We start from the raw sequence: 13140 nt of genomic DNA, 5'->3' as shown, positions 1-13140 counted from the left end.
GGAGTTTTACTCGCTTGTGAAAAATTTGTAGATGTAAAAATCCATAGAATGCACGTAATATGCAAAAATATATATTCAAAGTACAGTAACCTTTATAACGTTTAACGGGCAAAGTAATTCTTTTATCGAAGTTGTAGTTTCTCGATTATATCGAGAAAAATATGTATTCGCACAAATGTCCACGACGTAATTATTATATAGCCGAGAAATAACTCTGGCGAAATAAAAATCGTGCACCGGTTTGGTCGACAAAAATTGCACGTTCAGGGGTTAAAGCTTTGTAAAAGGTGTTACGAATCCCATAAATCAATGTAAATAACCCTGAATCGTTTGGCCGTGGTTCGACTAGGTGCTGAGCCGCGATAAACCATAAAATTGGAACGAGTCGTCTTCGATCGTTCGCAATAAAGGAAGGAGGAAGGAAAAGGGCAAGAAACTATCGCTCGTTTACGAGGATACACAAGGATGTTCGTAAACGGGCTGTAAAGGCAGAAAACGAAGAGAAAGGCGAGAGAATAGGTGTGGAACGGGTTGGAAATCGGAACGGAAGTGGAAAAGGTGAGGATCCATGGAAACGCCGTCGCGGGGGCCGATTTACGATCGCGAGTCTGCTTCGATAGTTTGTTCTCAAGGCAGACCGTTTCTCCGCCTGTAAAAAGCAAGATCGAGAACATCGATCAGGACAGACTATAAATTAGCATCGAGTTAGTATCCGACGAGTTCAAATTCATTGTCTCTTCTTTTATGTTTGCGGGATCGGGTTTCGATGTGTTTGTGGTCGTTTGTTTGCTCGGAACGCGAATCGGTAACTGGATGCGGCCAATTTTCCTGTTCAAATACGGCTGCGCGTGTCTGCGAATGCTCGGTTGTGAACTACATTGGTTTCCAGGTGCCGAGTAGAAAAGAAGCCTGGCGAACGCTAAATCCTTGCAAACCTTTCTCTACGGGTATCGGGATTTTCAAAAACCGAGGTTTTCAGAAGAAAACCAGCGAAACAGGTTTTATCGCTGGTATCGAATTTTGAAAGGTTCGGCTCACGCGCGTCGAAAGCACAGAGGAATCGAGGGAATAACATTACTACTGCTAACTAGCTCGAATTTCTCCTGTAAACGATCGCGATAGGAAAATCGAAAAGTCGAAGAATCTTTTTACTCGTCGTCGATCCATTTGCTTACGAGGTAAAATTACTTTTTAACCTTTTTTTTGTTGCGAACTTAGATTTTTATATTTGACCGTATCTATGAATAGACTGTATCTGTATACTAAGTAGCAGTACTAAATTTTACCTGATATTTACTAAGCATTCCGATACATCCTGTAATATATATTTTAGAGAAATACATAATTTTTAGCATTCGCCTCTTATTAGGTTTATAAAATTTGTCTTTGAAATTGGTTTTCCAATAATCTGCATTAATTTCCCAAAGCTGTTATTCCTGATTTTAAGTGGCGTTCGCTCATCGATTCGTTAAGTTCGTTCCATCGCTTCTCGATAGAGATTAATTCAAGAGATTGTATCGAGATTAATATCAACGAGGCTACCAGTGATTTTTATCGCGAAAATGACGAATAATTTTTCATCGTTTTCCAACGGAATGTAATGTCTGACAAATTAGCTTCGTACTTCCTCCAATTAGATAAAAACGAAGGTAGTAGATAAAGGGAAACTGCTAAAGATCGGTGCAACGTAACTTCATAGACTGTATCTTTTTTTCTTCTTTTTTGACGGCTGTACCGGCCGTATCACATTTCGGGAAGAATCAGAGATCCAACACTAGCCACAATGGGTTCGATATACCGGAGAAGACAGTTGAATTCGAGGTGGACGCCGGACGTTGAATTATCGAGGCAGGCCCTTTGGGAAATCGTGGAGGAGTTCTTTGGAATTTCTGTTGCCTCGTGTGCCTCCTTCGGTTACCGGAGAACCTTCCAGCGGAGGGACCATAATCGATGATCATCCTCAAATCCACTAATACAGAACTCGCGAGATCGTACAAAAGAAAGCGTAGGAAGGTTGCCAGATAAAAATGGAGGGAAGTACGGCCGGCATGGTGAATCAAGGGAGAGGAAAAGTCGATTCGTCTTAAACGGAAACCGTGACGGGTATAGCGCGATTTCTCCAGGCTTCGACATCCATAAATGCATCGCAAGATCAACCGGTTTAAAGCCCTTGGAGTTCTTGATATCCACGCGTGATTCAGGATCTGTGAGCGACTCGATGTTCAGTGATATTTAAATTCGAAGATTCCACGGAAGATTTTGTACCTTATACAGAAATGTATAGCGACGGTTCTGGCGTCACTGTTGAAATCTAGGAACGCTTCCGTGGTATTTTTAATATCGTCGTAACACAGAGCTATCGAAATTCTTCGACGATCGCAGCGAGGATCGCAGCAACAACATTTTGAATAAAGGCGAATAATAAAATCGTGATATTAATAATCGACAGAATCACGGCTTTATCGCTGATAGTTGCGTACGCGCGTCTCTTTCTACGACGAAAATATACGCTATTGAAAGGAAACGTAATCCAAACGGAAATATATTTAATGTACTTATTGATTTGTAATTTTATCATTTAGTTTCGTTTCTCGATAAAAGCCTCTTAGAAGGCTCAACTACGCTTATTATAGGGTTCATCCATTTTCGCATTATCCAGATACGGAATTATTATTCATGGTTATTTTTATAAATTTATTCAAGGAGATAACACGAATAATCGTAAATTCTAAGGAAGAATTAAAAAATAATATTTTCGATTCTCATTCTTCTATGCGTTTTAATTTATGGGGTCGGTCAACATAGATGTAGACGACTCGTATATTGAAACATTAAGCGTTTTAACAGCACTCTGCTGCAGAACAAAGAAAAGCAAGTATAAAATCCATTCAACGAATTCAACCTTCTTGCTTTTGTTTGCAGATTACCTCGATCGTGCGAGAGGAAAACGTCGCCAGGTTCGCGCGTCGCGGTCCGCTGATTTATTCGCCAGGCTCTGGAATGAATACACGAGGATGGCACGGCGTACAGGACACGAGCAAATTAGCGGATCGAGTGTGACCGAGTTAAGCGGCTTTTCGCGGTGAGTTTTGCTCCTGCACGTGAGCCGACGATGCGTTAAATCGACGAGCTACGACCGGACGAACGAGACTAGAAGGAAAAAGGAGGAAGCAAGAAATAAATAAATGCAACGAGGATGATAAACTATAACGACGCGCATCGTGAAAGATTCGTGCGAAACGCAGGACCACGCAGTCGCGAAATGCATCGAGAATACTTATTCCGGAGATCTTGTTTGTCAGAATGAAGCCTTGAAGTTGTCATCCACTTGCTTGCCGGTTGCGTTTCCGTCTGCATCTCGCGGCTCTACTTGCGGCTACGTTTCCTCTTTTCCATCTTTTCTTCGCGGACGAGAGCGAAGAAGAGCGAGAAACGAGAGAGCGAGAGAAGAGAGAGAATGGGAAAAGCAGGAACTGATAGCTTTACATTCAACCGGTACGAAGAAAAGTTTAAGTGACTCATGCAGACACTCTTGGAATTCACTCTACGCCGTTATTTAAGTTTCCATTTTACCGCTAACAGAGAAAAAGGCGTCGCCGTCGTCGTCGTCGTCGTCGTCGTCGTGTAGGGGAAGTGCTCCTACGTGTGTCACAGTGTCGTGGTTTCCGTTCGTGACACCGGATCGGATTTAATCGATTGGTACGCGCGTCGTCGAGAGACAACTCGATACTGTACGAACATCGCCTCTTCTCCGCGAGACTCGAACGAGAGAGTTTCAAAATTGAAATTGTTTAACGACGTATCAAAGACAGGAGGGACCACCGAAGGAAAAATTGGTCGCAAAGGATAATCGCAAATTGCAGGCAAGCACGGTAAAACATCGCCTAACCGATGGCAAGATGTTGAAATTGAACAACGCTCTTAAGCCTCGTAAAGCAGAATTATGCGTTGCATAACGTCGGCGGATTCTTTAATAAGATCGAGTTCGACGTTATTGCACCGGCACCCATAAATATCTCTTAAACGTATGCGTACCTTAAGAGGGCAATATCCCCGAAAACGAGGATCGAGCCTTTCGATTTCGTTCTCGATAGAGAGCCTCATCCCGAGGTAGAACTAATATCCCAGAAAATATCTCAAACATCGATTTTGTCCATAGAATTCCGGGCCGCGTTCCAGTCAGGACAGCCGTCCTCTAGAAAAATGACGGGAGTGCCCGGTTCGCATACGATCGAACGTTCCCTCGGATCCTACGAAATCCCTTCGTGATCTGCTTCCGTCGAACGACCATTTTCTAAGAGGATAATAAAAATTGGCGGTGACCGTAATCGGAGTATCCCGTCATCCCGTCACGACTGTCCTTTTATTTCGAAAGCAGCAACTTTCGAGCCTGGTTTAAACGTTTCTGTCATAAACATTTCAGCGCGAGTCGTTCACAGCATTCTACCGTACCGCGTGCCCAATGGAGTGTTTCGAACCGCGACTCGTTCGCAACGAAGAATCCGACACTTCGACCACTTTTATTTACGCGATACCGTTAAAAGGAATGGATTCGCGGAGATCGCGCAGACGATCGCGCAGAAAATCGTCGAGAAAGCTATCCACGATCAATGTCAACGACTCGATCGCCTCCAAGTAAATTGCCCGACTCGAGTATGCCCACCGAGTCGTTCGTATTTTTAGGAGAAAAAATCGGCCCGACAACCTACCGGATGATCTCTAGTTGGTATCGAACACAAATATAAGAAAGGAGAGACGATCGTTTTACTCTTACCGTGGAGGAGTGACGTTACGACTCTCACGCGAGGTCAGCTCGAGGGATTTCGAAGAAGATTAGAAGGCCGTTCTTATCTCCCTATTTCTCTTCCTCGCCATCGGTTCCCTCTATCAGCGACCTGAGCTGACAAATGCGAACGACAGGCCGTGCTAAGGTACAGTTCGACAAATGATAGTCAGAGGACAGAATTGGGTGATCCGGTAGGAAGGGAAAAAATAGAATGGAGAAGGACAGCGCGAGACATTACAGAGCTTACGAGGGCTTCAAGCCCGCGAACAATGGCAATACATCGTCCTTGAAGAGGTCCACATCGGACCGCTCGAAAACACATCCGTCGAGACAAGTGAGGTGCCTTTGCTTCGGCGGAGTGCCGGACAAGGCCAGCCAGCACTCCTTTCTCAAAGGTTGTATTATAAACCTTGGAATATGTGCCCTCCTCGTGGCTTACACTTTACTGGGTAGCTTCATCTTCCTTGCCATCGAGGGCGGTACCGATGCCGGGATACAACAAAGGACACTTGCTACCACAATAGCAGAGAATCAGCCTACCAGACGGAATACCACCGCTTGGCTAAAGCAAGTGAGTGCACAACTATTGATTTCCACCCGGCGGTTTTTCTTCCCTTTTTTTCCTCCCGCTTTTTTCTTTTTTTTTTTTCATTTTGCCTTTCATTGTTGCATTTTTACGGTTCACATGGCTTGAATATTTGTCACTTGCCACGTAACGATTCACGCTGTTACGAACGAACGCTCTTTCTCTCGAGCTATGTTTCATAAATTAAAGCGAAATAAATCTTATATTACTTGCTATTACGGCCGTTTGAAACCATTTTGTTGCTTTCCATTCTATAGATTTCAGAAAAATTTTTTCATGATATCGGAATTTTTGTCCATCCAACTATTTTGTACAAAATATCTTTTACTGAAAAATACACAGGCAATAAATCGAGTGGTTAACGGTAAAGATAAAATCGAAAAGACTTTACCGAAAAATCATCTAATTAGCAATTGATCTTTCTTTTGAAAAGAATTATATCCGCGTTTGAATCAACGTTGCATTAACGTTGCTCGCGTGTAGTATCGGTGATGACGCGCTGCTTCAAATAAGCATGACGGTATTTGATTTTTTTCCCCAATTATCGCTTAAGCGAAACGGTAACGAATTTCGACTTATCGTTGCATCTTTGATCAGAATCCCGTTTTCCTACCTGAGATGACCTCAGTGAACCTGAATCAATCGAATTATCGGTGCGTTCTAGCGTTGGTGCTCCGTTTCAACGAAGTTTTATCGATTGGTCGTCGCCAACTAGTTTCTTCCTTCTTTAAAGTGATACTCGTTCCGTAGAGTCTTCTGGGTGGAAAAGATATTTCCAGTTTCTCTTCGTTTTATCCATATCTATCATGCGCTGTTATTCTTCGACGCTGATAAATTCCAATGAAAATTTTCCTTCCACGCGATTGTTCCTTTCCTTAAATCTGCAACGTTGCGTAAGCGCGTACGTACTTGAAACATATTTTCGCCAAATCGTATTTGTATTATTTTAACGAGGATATTTTTTCTTTTCTTTTGCTACTAAGGTTAATCACGAAGCACGAGCGAAGACGGTGGAAAACATATGGATAATTACGGAGAGTTTGAATATTCTTTACCGTGAGAACTGGACGAGGCTGGCTGCCCAGGAAATCGCACGTTTTCAGGATCAACTGGTGAAGAGGATCACCGAAGACATGATGGCGACCCAGAACGCCGGAACATATGTCGGAAGTTCCACTAGTGATACCGTGACAGAAAGACGGATACCGGAATACGAGTGGAACTTCGCCAAAGCCTTTTTATATTCTCTCACGGTGCTGACGACGATCGGTAAGTGTTTCAAGTAGAATTATACGACGTTATAAGTACGCTTTGATTTTTATCCAGAATACGTGACTTACGATATTAATATTTGTTGCGTCGATTCTATATGTGTATTTATATTACATTGATACAATAGCTAGAACGATGAGATCAAGTATGACACAAGTAGAACATTGGCCAACTAGATTTTAATCCTCTATGAGTATTTCACGATAATTTTGCCAGAGATTTCTCATTCTCGAAAAATCATTTTTCTTGGTTTGTAATTTTCATGTTTGTAATTTTCATTAGGTTGCCCGAAAAGTTTCTTTCGTTTTATAAGGAAATAATAGACGGACAATATTTTTTGTTTCATATTAATTTATTGAATTATGCATGAACATGATAATAGAAATATAACGAAATGGATCATATCTAATTCAATAAAATAATACAAGAAATTGTTGTTCGTCTATTATCATCTTATAAAACGAAAGAAACTTTTCGGACAACCTAATACAATGTAATCTCATGCATTAACAATTCACTATACATAAATACATTTGCGTCGTAGATACATAAGTAGGACACATGGTACTTTCTTAACTATCACGAAGAATTTCTCTACTTTGAAGACTTATACCACGCGTTAAAACAAAAACGTGTTACTACAATTTTCGACTTCCAGTCATCGATTTTTCATAGTAACGATCGATACGTCTGATCGACGATCAATCCCGTATATGTCTAGAGTTTTGCGCGTAACAAAGACCAAATACCTGTTCGACAACTGAGAATATATATCGTGCAATAACGTATGCAGTTACTCGCTTTTGACTTTATCTATGCGGTCGTAAAGTCGCTTTGGTAACTTATCATCGATCTCTAGTCTCTGGTATGGCTAAATTTTATGAAAGATTCCAGTTATTCGTCTACCACGGCGCAGATTTAAATTAGCAGAGTACGAAGATACGGTACGCTATAAATCTGACAAAGCAAATTTAAACGCAAGCCGATTCCTTATCGCACGGCTCTGTTGTAAAATCTTTTACTGTTCACCTATAAAACGTTTCGAGTCTGACGGTAGCTAAGCGAAATTACATCAGGTCAAAGTACCGCGCGGGATAGAAATCAGAACATTGATCGAGCAGCGAGAGTTGCAAACCCAAGATGCAAAGGCAACATCGCGATTCCAAAATTCGCAAATGACGAAGTATCTTACCTTGCACAATTTCTGCGTATCGTCGCTTGACACATTAAGGGCCAAAGATTTGTTGACGCAACGTTTCGTTCGTAATTTTTCTCCGATCGATTTACGTTATTCAGATCTGTTTCCCTAATCTAATGGCTGTGAAAAGTAATTTCAGCGATCCCTTTGCAAATAGTATTTTTTGCCACTGTTTCTTCCGTCTAGATTGTTCAATTGCACGAGATTTAACCCCTTAACCTACAACTACGGGCATAGCCCGTGGTACGATGATCGTGCCGAGCGTATATATTACGGGCACAGCCTGTAGTAGATAATCGGACCAAACGTAAATATTACGGGCATAGCCCGCAGTACGATGATCGGGCCAAATATAATATACAGGGTGGTTGGTAACTGGTGGTACAAGCGGAAAGGGGGTGATTCTATATTTTCGACTTGTTTTTTCGCGTAGAATCACCCCCTTTCAGCTTGTACCACCAGTTATCAACCACCCTGTATAATAGCTTGTTTACGTTTTCGGCCCAAAATTCTCGAACGTAAATCCTAGGTTAGGAGGTTAAAGAAGTTGAAATATGTATAGTATTATGATCTCGCGTATTACGTATTTCTTGATCCCTAATAGATAAAGACATTGACTGCCACGCCAATTTTATATATTTTGTTGTAACAATAGATTCCTACACCGTGAAACGTCTAATTTTAGCCAAACATTACACCGACAATGTTATCTAAGTTATTCGTCGCATTGAAAATTGTTTAGTCCGTGAAACTTATCCTATTTTGATTATCCTAAAAAAAACATCACGATATGATAATCAACGTGTTAAATCATTTATCTGGAAATATTAGGTTGGCAACTAAGTGATTGCGGATTTTGCCATTAGGCGATATTAGGGTTGGCAGTCACTTAGTTGCCAAGCCAATATAAGTCCCCGTATTTATGTAAGTTAATTCTTGATACGCTCCGAACGAACGTAAGCGAGATTTACGAGTCCGCAAAATTCGGAAATAACGTAGCCACGGTGTACGGAACGTTGCGCGCATTCCGTTAAAAATGAAGTATAATTTGCAATCGGAAGCTACATTAAAACATAAGGGCGAAAAAATTTCGACGCGTCAGATCGGTCTTGGCATCAATCGAAACAGCGAGCATCGAGATTTCGCGGATGATATCTCTGTTTGAAGGTAACACGCTCTCTCGTAAATACAAAATGAAACGACAGAGAATTTTACATTCGAACGATTCCTGATAAAACGTATCGGTTTCGCGCGCGGAAAACGCGACAGACATGCGGCGAAGGGATACGGGGATGGAGGCAGGAGAAAAAAATAGGATAGAAGCAACAAGAGTCGGTGGTTACGAGGTCGAAAGGGTGAACCAGAGGCCGGTATAGCGAGCATCAATTTTCAAGGCAAACAAAGTCCAACATTAACGTGTAATGGCCGTGCCGTGGACTGGACTACTGTTGTCCGCTTTACATGTCAGAATACTCGGCATACATATACGCAAACCGACAATTCCAAATCGTTCGACTTGCCGGCGTTCGAACCGAGTGACGTCACGTCCGATCGTTTACTCTGGTTATTACTGAAACAGATTGGAAGTCTATGAGTTTTGTGGATATTGCAAAAAAGGGGAGAGAAAGAGAGGAAGCAGGAGGAACAAGAGGGAAAAGTAAATAAAAGAGTCGCGAAATGAGTGAACCGTACGCGCAGCAATAATCAGGTAGGATACGGAACAGCTTATCAAATTATTCTTCCTGTAGCCATATGTCTCTCATTTTCTTCTTTTCTTCTTCTTTTTTTTTTTTTTTTTTAATGTATTGGCGATTTCTTTCACGACGAAAATTCGATAATACGCGATGTAATTAAAACTTTTATCGGTGCAGCATCATATGCTACTGTTCAGAAGTGTCAATCAATTGAAAAGGTTTTTGTAGTATCCATACTTTCGAGGCAATATCTGACACATATCAATATCAGCGTCCTGAAATATCAAATTCGAGTATTTGCGATTTTATCAAGCCATGATTTTCAGTCGGGGCTCAAATATTTTTCAAACATGTAATATCTGACTATTTAGTTAAGAGCACTGACCTCTTTTCCCCACGGATTGTCAAACAATAATAATAATAGCTATCCGGCGTGAATGTGTCATCTTGAACCAAATATGATATACCTTTTGGTCTACCACGGAAATTACGCGTGTCGTGAGATGAAAAAAATTGGAAATCGCTGTTGTAAAGCATCAATACATAAACAACCATCAATACATAATTATTATATACATTATTAAATAAAACATCAATACATAAGCAATCAATACATAAAGTATCGATAATTTTGTTAGGTAATAAACAGAGATATCGATACTTCCATGAAGTATCAACTATACATATTGACTCGATGTTTGTATCGGTTTGCTATTGCTCGGAAAACATTCGTATTGAAAATTGATATCAGTAATCCGAAAGTTACGATATCTTCCGATATTTCTCGCGCAGTTGTTGAAACATCATCGATATGTGTCGGTATCGATTCGATGCTTGTTTACGAACGGTAGTGCGAGCCTGATGAAATTTATACCATGTTTGGTTTAATCGTTAGCGTGATGTCCGTTAGCATCGAATTAACGTTCGAATGCCATTTGGCGAAGGGAAGGTGTTCTTTAGAGATTGGCGGGATGGCGGGGTCCGGTCGACTTTAAAATACGTATAACCTGCACACTGAATGATTCGCGTTTTAAAAAGCGTAGATTTTTGTTGCACCGAGAGGTGATTGAAGCTGAATGGGTTCTGTGCCGTGAAATCCCGGCGAGAACTATCGTTTTTGTAGTCGCTGGGTATTGAGTCATTGAAAACGTGCTCGTTCTTTTTTTGTTTTCAGCCTTTTTACGTTGTTGGGATGGCTGTTCATTTAACGCATAGGTTTGATGGTCAAATAAAGAGGATTTTTTTGTACAATTAGCTACGTACTTGGCCGAAATTCGGAATCGTATATAGATAATATGCGATATTTATTTCTTTCGTTTATTATATGATATCCATTTTTTAAATTAATTACGATAGATAAATCGTTGAAGACAGAATTGATTGAATTCTGAATACTTGCAATAAATTGCGAGACCATTGCACTATTGCAATAGAAAAAAAGGATGTTTTGTGGAACATTAAACTTGGAATGATCAATATGGTGGATGAAGCGAAATAAATTATCGATGATCATAAATCATGCAGAAACAAAAGAGAACGCTTTATCGTTCAAATAATTTTTATCGAAGCTTTTGATCTAAAGCGGAGATGGGATACAGGTATGGCAAAATATAAATTCTTATCTTTTATAAATGTTTCAGTTTCGTATTTTCACGATTTATCGCGTATCGCCTTGTTTTCCCATTCAATTTCTCAATCGAGCATCTCTTTTGCAGATATCCATTGCTATTCGAACTCAGCTTGTTTTCGTAGGTTTGTTTCGACGAAGAACAGTTTCATTCCGATCTACGACCAATTCAAAAATATCTACCATTTTTTTCAAATACGTCTACCAGTTGTTTCGCCAACAAATTTTAGTTTCGCAATCACGCAATTCGTGTTTACGAGCCTTTTCAGACTTTATATTTCAAAACCGAATTTTTCCACCGTGATCGGGATTTGCAACATACCGTAAACCAACATGGCACGTATAAAACAAATTTCAATGACTATACGCAGTGTTCAAAATCGCCGGAACAAAAATTTAAAAACTTATTCCATTTAAAAACGTTTGATAAATGTCGCTTCGACGTGTCCATTTTTAACACCTACTATCTACAAACGTTATTAACGGAAACATGTAAAATTTCCGATCTTCGAAGTCAGTTTTAAAACATTAAAGATTCACATTGTCAAAGATTCATTAATGACTTTCTGATGTTAGCCAAGCGTTTCATCCGACTACCTCCTTTGTATCAGTTCGTAAATTCTTTTATTTCCATTGCCTCTAATTTACTCTTTTCTCTTTTTCTTCCTTCCTTCTCATTCAGCTTCCTTTAAACGACTCTTCAATTTTTTTCTCTTTCTGCTCTCAACTCCTATTCCTTTCTTTTTATCCTTTTCTCTGGCTATAGATCATCTTTTAATCTTTTGTCGATCTTTTGTATAACTCCTAACTTCGCTATCTTTATTTCCCGTTTTCCAAATGAAAAGAGTCAACTTAGTAGTCGCATTTGGCAGCAATATTTATAAACAATAAAATAAATAAATAAATAAGTAGCACCGATATACTAGGTCGCTTAGAGTAAAGGTGCAGCGTAGGTTCGTATTATCTATACCCAAATGCTGCATAGTCATCACATTAATTATAAACACGTTATCTCGCCTTTGAATTTCCAGACCCCCCAAGAGTAGAGTTATAAATACAGTTATAAATACTCGTTACGTTACAGACCTCAGGCAAATCTATGACACCTATGAGATCGTAAATTTAAATATGCATTTTCAAACATATACATGGCGAACAAACATAAGCATCAAGAGGAAAAGTATTTAAGAATTAAATTCCAGTCTATCTTCGTCATGACGGTTGCAAATCGCAGAGAAGCAAGCGGAAGTAGTCTAGGAACAATTTACTGAAAAAGGAAACGTCACAGGAAATTAATTCGTTTCCAGAATTCTCCAACTTATCGGCTCTACTTTCGTTCATGTCCGCCACCTTCCTGTACCGGAAACCACTCAACTTCTTGTCAGCAATGGTGTCCGGCCGTAGTTTGTCTCTTTCTCTTCTAACTTTTTCAATACCTTCCAGTTAATTACTGTAGGCATCGTGGAATTTTGCATCGACCTGCTCCAGCGTAAGTATAATGGTCGAAACGAGCGTCGCTTCCTGCGAGATTTCGATACAGTATAACGTCGATGAAACATATTTAATCTTATAGAACAGACGTTGAGCCTGAGAGGCCTATGTCGTTTTGTTTTATGATACGAAATGTGCATTGCTCTAACTACACCCTTTTACTCGAATGTATTGAACAGTTAATACTAATAAAAAAATATATATCTTTGCATTTTGACGGTTATTTTCCACACGAAGACCGATAAAATAATAACCGAGGAGAGACGAGTAATAAACCTATCAGGCTTGACACGTGCACCATAGAGTTAACAAGTTTGTATCGTGCGTGCCAAGTCATGAGTAACGTGAAATTGAAAATGGGAAATCACGTTACATTTATTGTGAAAAACCTTTATTCCCACTGCGTACAACTATTCCGAGACGCGATAAATATTTTCCTTTTCCATTTTAAAAGCTCATAACTTATCACGTACTCTGTTTACTTGG

At 40.1% G+C, this 13140-nt stretch overlaps 1 protein-coding gene across 3 annotated transcripts in view; it reads left to right on the top strand.

The window, feature by feature from the left end:
- LOC100746339 (TWiK family of potassium channels protein 7-like) overlaps nt 1-13140 on the top strand; it is a 176295-nt gene that overhangs the window by 105161 nt on the left and 57994 nt on the right. For all 3 annotated transcript variants that reach the window (XM_003489414.4, XM_012385588.2, XM_033320685.1), the window contains 2 exons: nt 2923-5357; nt 6356-6641. In XM_003489414.4, coding sequence (XP_003489462.1) covers nt 4998-5357; nt 6356-6641 — 646 coding nt within the window. In that variant the 5' untranslated portion in view covers nt 2923-4997. The remainder of the gene's footprint in view (nt 1-2922; nt 5358-6355; nt 6642-13140) is intronic.

This window comes from Bombus impatiens, unplaced genomic scaffold, assembly GCF_000188095.3.
Source record: "Bombus impatiens unplaced genomic scaffold, BIMP_2.2 scf_0321, whole genome shotgun sequence".
NCBI classification, from domain to species: Eukaryota; Metazoa; Arthropoda; class Insecta; order Hymenoptera; family Apidae; genus Bombus; species Bombus impatiens.
This window is presented reverse-complemented; position numbering and strand designations above follow the sequence as displayed.